The 6560-nt window shown below is 35.4% G+C and overlaps 1 protein-coding gene across 1 annotated transcript; it reads left to right on the plus strand.

The window, feature by feature from the left end:
* Positions 1-1853: 1853 nt before the first annotated feature.
* On the plus strand, positions 1854-5642 carry LOC136205483 (bZIP transcription factor 17-like). The gene is made up of 2 exons (XM_065996096.1): positions 1854-3732; positions 4995-5642. The coding sequence occupies exons 1-2, from the start codon at positions 1935-1937 to the stop codon at positions 5426-5428; spliced, it is 2232 nt and encodes a 743-aa protein (XP_065852168.1). The 5' UTR covers positions 1854-1934; the 3' UTR covers positions 5429-5642.
* The last annotated feature ends 918 nt before the right edge of the window (positions 5643-6560 follow it).

The following is a 6560-nucleotide window of genomic DNA, read 5'->3' on the forward strand; positions in this document are numbered from 1 at the left end:
TTTAGGAAAACGGTAGGGACTAAACAGTTCACCAAGAAAAACGTTAAGGTCATCGAAAAAAAGGTTAAAGACCTTACTGTGTGTTTTTTAAAACACATGGACATGTGTTTTTTAAATCACAGTGACTAAACATTGTGTTTTCGTCAAAATATAGGGATTAATAAATTAATTACCCATATATGCATGAGTTTTTTTTATTAAAGTGCTAATGAGTGAGTTAGTCCTCGTATTTTAAAAAACACACAGTAAGGTTCTTAACCTTTTTCTTGATGAACTGTTTAGTCTTTCCGTCTGTTTGTTAAATTTTTTTACCGTTTAGAAAACGGTATGGACTAAACAGTTCACCAAGAAAAACGTTAAGGTCATCGAGAAAAAATGTTAGGGACCTTACTATGTGTTTTTTAAAACATAGTGAGTAAACAGTGTGTTTTTATCAAAATATAGGGACTAATAAATTAATTACCCATATATGCATGGGTTTTTTTTTATTAAAGTTCTAATGAGTGAGTTAGTCCTCGTATTTTCAAAAACACACAGTAAGGTTCCTAACCCTTTTCTCGATGAACTGTTTAGTCTTTCCGTCTGTTTGTTAAAAAAATTTACCGTTTAGAGAACGGTAGGAACTAAACGGTTCACCAAGAAAAACGTTAAGGTCATCAAAAAAAATGTTAGGGACTTTACTGTGTGTTTTTTAAAACACATGGACTAAATAGTGTGTTTTTTAAAATACAGTGACTAAACAATATGTTTTTGTTAAAATATAGGGACTAATAAATTAATTACCCATATATGTATGAGTTTTTTTTATTAAAGTTCTAATGAGTGAGTTAATTATGTTTTATTAATTGCACATGATTACCTAGAAAAACTAAACATCTTTTGAAAAAAAATGTATTAATTATGTCTTATCCTATGTTTTATGGCATAGGTTAGCCGGACCGATTAACATATTAACTTTCTAATTAATCTTCAACATTAATTATAAAATTAATGCTTGAGATTCCATTACTAAATTGTAGAAATATTAACTTTCTAATTAATCTTCAACATTAATTATAAAATTAATGCTTGAGATTCCATTACTAAATTGTAGAAATCAATTATTCATTTATTGCAAAACTAAATCAAGCAGTATTAACTTTATGGTTTGTTTTTGATAAAGTAAAATTTATTTTGTTTTTTTTTCACTATTGGATGATGATGAACTTTAATAAAGTAAGTTCATCAAATGGTTGTAAAAACAAAGTAATTTATAATAAACAAAGTAAACATAGCCTAATCCCATGTTTAATATATCGAATTTAAAAATTGGAAGACAAAAATATAAAGGCCCTGTTTGGTAAAGAGCGTTTTGGGATAAAAAGAGCGGTTTTGACCAACTTTAGAGGTTTGACCACTGAAACCGTTAATTTGAGTGTTTGGTGGAGAGATGTTTGGAAGAGAGTTTTGGGATGAAAACGCTAATTTAGAAAAAGCTCTTAAAAGGAGTTTTTTTTTTTTTTTTTTTGGTAAGATCTTAAAAGGAGTTTTTTCAATTAGCGTTTTGCAATATTAAAATTAATAGACTTCTTTAATCCTAATAGATAGACTCTCTCTTCTCCTGCGCCAAAATTAATGCCCTTATTCGTCTTTTTTTACAAACCGCTATTATCAATCAGCTAATTTTTACCAAACAGGTCTACACAAACAGCTAATCAAATCAGCTAATGTAATCAGCTAACAGCTAACAGCTAATGTAATCAGCTAACTTTTTTCCGAAATTATTAATGGACCTACAGATGCGTGTTCTCACGCTCTTTAACTTGAGAGTGTGGAAGACCGAATCCGAAAGTTGCACTATCCTTTCAATTTCACCTAAAAGCTTTCGTGCAGAAACTCTTCTGATTTCGTTCTGCTTCCTCAAAAACCTCTGTTTGAAACCCTAACATACACCTATGGCGGAAGCTATTCTCACCGATCATCAGCCTCGGCCACCACCGTCAGCTGTTGACAACGGAGAATTCGATTCTCTCCCTATCCCTCCACTCGATCCCTTGTTCCTTTCTGCGCAAACTTCCTCATTATCTGACACTCATATGGCCACAGGAGAAAACCTAGGATCAGATCTGCACTTTTCTCTCGACGACAATTATGATTTGGATATCACCTTTGATGATCTAGAAGACTTCTATTTCCCTTCAGAGAACGAGCATTTCTCAATCCCCAATTCCGCTGGTCATCTGGATGTTTCTCGTCATCCTGAGGGTTCAGTTTCTCCTGAGTCGGGTAGCTCTGGAATTTCTGGTGATCATGTTTCTGATGTTGCTAAGTATCTGAATTGCTCGCCTTCGGAGTCGAGGTGTTCTGATTCTGGTTACCAGAGCTCTAATTCTGCTGCGCAATTGAATTCTTCGTCTCCGGCATCCTCTCAAGTGTCTGGAAATGGCGGGTCTGGTGTATCTGAAGCCATGAATGCGCCTTCTCCTGATTCTGATTCGGGTGCAATTGTGGTCGATCAAAAAGTCAAAACAGAAGATGTAAACGTCAAAAAGTGCAGTCTGCCAAAGAGGAAAAAAGAGATTACCAGTGAGGATACGAACGACGAAGTCCGGAAGTATCTGAGATCAGAGAATTCTAACACTAAAACTGATGCAACCAATTCAAATTCTCAATGTGGTAGTTTTGTTGCTGTGGGTGATGATGACGAGAAAAGAAAGGCAAGGCTTATGAGAAACCGAGAGAGCGCGCAGCTTTCTAGGCAGAGAAAGAAGCATTACGTGGAGGAGCTGGAGGACAAAGTAAGAGCTATGCATTCAACAATTGCAGATTTGAATGGTAAAATTTCGTTTTTTATGGCTGAAAATGCAACTCTGCGGCAGCAGCTGAGTGGCAATGGTATGTGTAATCCCCCTATGTATCCACCTATGGCTCCAATGCCATATCCATGGATGCCGTGTGCTCCTTATGTTGTTAAGTCACAGGGGTCTCAGGTCCCCTTAGTTCCAATTCCTAGATTGAAACCTCAGCAGCCTATCTCAGCTTCCAAACCTAAAAAGGCTGAAGCTAAAAAAGCTGAGGGCAAGACTAAGAAGGTTGCTAGTGTTAGCTTTTTGGGTTTGTTGTTTTTTGTTTTGCTATTTGGTGGAATGGTGCCGATTCTGAATGTTAGATATGGAGGACTGAAGGAAAATGGTGCTAATGGGTTTGGTTTTGTTAGTGATAAGTATTATGATAAGCAAAGAGGCAGGGTTTTGATGGTTGATGGGCATTCAAATGGGTCACATGAAAAAATGGATATTGACAGAATACATTGTGGGAGAGGTAGGGATGGAAGAGTTGAACATTCACCTAACTCGGATAATTTTGCTAACCTTAATGATAGTAGTAAGCAGCTTGCTGCGTCTTTGTATGTGCCGAGGAATGATAAGCTTGTGAAGATTGATGGTAACTTGATCATTCATTCTGTTCTGGCAACTGAGAGGGCTATGGCTTCTCATGATGTTCCTGAAGTGAACAAGAATAAGGAGACAAGTTTGGCACTTCCTAAAGATTTTTCTCCAGCATTGGCTATCCCTGGGATGCACTCTCACTCTGATGTTTCAAGCAATAGAGGAGTACATCCACAGAGATATCGTACTCCTAATGAAGGACATAATGCCCTTCCTTCAAGGTCTTCAGATACATTGAAGGACCAACTGAAGACGTCTGCAGCTAATGGCAAACTGCAGCAGTGGTTTCATGAAGGTCTTGCTGGTAATTATTCTAATTGTGGTATCATTTTATACATGAGCATACTTGTTTAGCCTGTCATGATGTTGTTATGCACAATGCTTTTGATTTTGGGAAAAACCAGTCCATTGTTAAATATTTACATTATAATTTCACATCAGCAGTTTTTAGCTTTGGCACTATCAATGGATCAGAATACATGAATATCATGGCTGGTATATAGTTGTCACAAAAAAATTCAGAGTATCTGTTTTTTTTTTTTTATACTGAGGTATTTTTGGATATGAAAGGGGTTTGGTTTAGCTTAGATTTGCATGTGCAAGTTTAACTGTTTCTTATTAAATTTAAGCTTAGCCACTTGTTAAACTGAACTAATTTAAGTTGACATGAGATTATCTCAGACCTTCTTTAGGGCTTCTTCTATAAACTTCGTTTGTAAACGAAGTTAATACTTCAATCTCTCTTAGGAAAAATATTTATAATAGAAAAATTGCTTGTGTTATACCTTGGATTTCTTATTAGTATTAGTTTGCAAGATGAGTTCAAATTCATCTAAATCAATCTCAGATTTGTTTGGCATGTTTATTTAGATCCTTTTTCAGTATTCCGTTTGGAACAGATCTTCCGTGTGTACTTCTTTATGTGATTTTAATTTATAAACAATTCCCAGCAAGCTAATTAATGAACAAGATTACCAGCTTGAAGGATTCAAACTTCACCTGTCTCAAATTAGCTTACCTATTAATTGGCTTTCTGATAACTTACCTTAGTTGTAGATTTGCATGTCATAGGTTCTTGTTAATTGTCAATTGATTTGAAATAACATATTTTGTTATTGCATATAGTTCTTCCAGGTTTCAAACCTTTAATAGTTATGCTTTTGATTGATGTACTGTTCTAGTTGTATTAAAATCTGAATGTCTAATGGAGTTTGCTAATTGACTTCCATATTGAAATTATATAGAATCTTAATAAGAAAGAAAGGTTCAACAGTGAAGTCCTCTTCTCATTAGTAATATGGTTCAAAATCTGCAGCAAGTTTAGAGTTGAGCTTTATAAAGTGCAATGATGAACGGAAAACTTAGAGCATCTTCTATAATAAACAGATGACATACAGGTTGTTTGTTTAATGTTTTGGTTTCTATGAGATCTATTTGGAGATTCGGATGTTGTGGGTGTTCTTGACATAGTGCGGAAGCTATGACTGATTTATTCCAAGTTTTTGTAGTTCGAATTGACTTGTTTTGGCTATGGCGAGTTGAACTTATTCTTATTTCCTTCTGCAGGGCCATTATTGAGTTCTGGCATGTGTACAGAAGTGTTTCAGTTTGATTCCTCTCCGGCTCCAGGAGCTATTGTTGCTGCTTCCTCGGTTGCCAATATTACATCAAACCGTCAGAATGCCACTCGCCATACTAGAGCGAAAAATAGGAGATTTCTTCATGGCCTTCAAATTCCTCTTTCGGGATCCGACCTTAACATCACGGGAGAACACGTCCCAAGTTCTCAAAAAGACAAGTTTCAAGGTAATAAATCAGTCTCTTCCATGGTTGTCTCTGTCCTTGTAGATCCTAGAGAGAACAGCGATAGTGAGGTTGATGGTGTGATTAAACCAAAATCACTTTCTCGGATATTCGTCGTGGTGCTTATGGACAGCGTGAAATACGTTACTTATTCATGCATGCTTCCACGCCCCGGTCCTCACCTAGTAACAACCTGATTGAAGAATATGGATAAGTCTAGGTAACTCCAGCACTCAGTTTTGTATATAACAGAAGAAATATTAACCTCCTAATGAAATGTAATTGAGGTTTTACATGTCTCAAATACATCTTTAAGTCATATTTGTATTTTGTACAACACTTTACAAGTTCTCTTAATGTATTCCAGTACATGTATCGGATTCAGAAATGTTAATCGATCAATGTTCTGCATGATGTGTTTTAGGTTTATTGAACTGATTTTGTCATTTGACGTGAACCAAGAGATGCACATGATGTTGATGTTTACATTGGGTAAATTTGATATGTAATGTACAACATTTGTTTCATTTCATATTTTGACGTATAACCTTTAATTCACGTTTCACACTTTGGTAAATAGCATATAAAAATGACCGGTCAACATCATTAATAAAAATGGACCTATCATGTGCAATTACTAAAATATCTTTTTATGGGCTTCCTTTCTAAATAGAAAAGATATACTCTTTCCTTCATTTATTTTCTCCAAATATTCACTCTCTAACTTTCTCTTTCTCTTTCTAACTCCTGTCTCTAATAGACTCGAATTAGAAGCAACTCAAGTAGAAAAGATTTCACTGGACTTTTTTCTCTACGCAGCAATTTATAAAAATGAATTGAAGATCAAGCTCAATAGCCGCTAAGTTCCTAGAACTTTTATCACTAACTAGAAAATGAACTCAAAAGCTCATCGGTTTGTTTGTCTCTCATCAACCTTGCTGCACAGCTCGTATCGGTCACTATCATGCATAATCGGTATATCCATACCCAACCAATTGTTACAGGTGATCAATCCATTTCAACTGAAAAAAGAAAAAACCCAAATTGTAGCAAAAGAACATAAGTGTGGTAAATGGTTCACATTATCAGGGCTAATTACAAATCTAGCCCAATTAAAAGGGTTCATTTACATATCTAACCCACTTTGCTTCAATATCACCAAATTAGACACTTTCATCCACTTTGGATAAGAATACCCATATTTCTATTCGATCCATTCTTCTTCTTCGATCGATTCTTCTTCTTCTTCGATCGAATCTTCTTCTTCGTTCGATTCTTCTTCTTCTACTTTCTTCTTCGATTGGTTCTTCTTCTTCTTCTTCGGTTCAT

This window comes from Euphorbia lathyris, chromosome 9, assembly GCF_963576675.1.
Source record: "Euphorbia lathyris chromosome 9, ddEupLath1.1, whole genome shotgun sequence".
NCBI classification, from domain to species: Eukaryota; Viridiplantae; Streptophyta; class Magnoliopsida; order Malpighiales; family Euphorbiaceae; genus Euphorbia; species Euphorbia lathyris.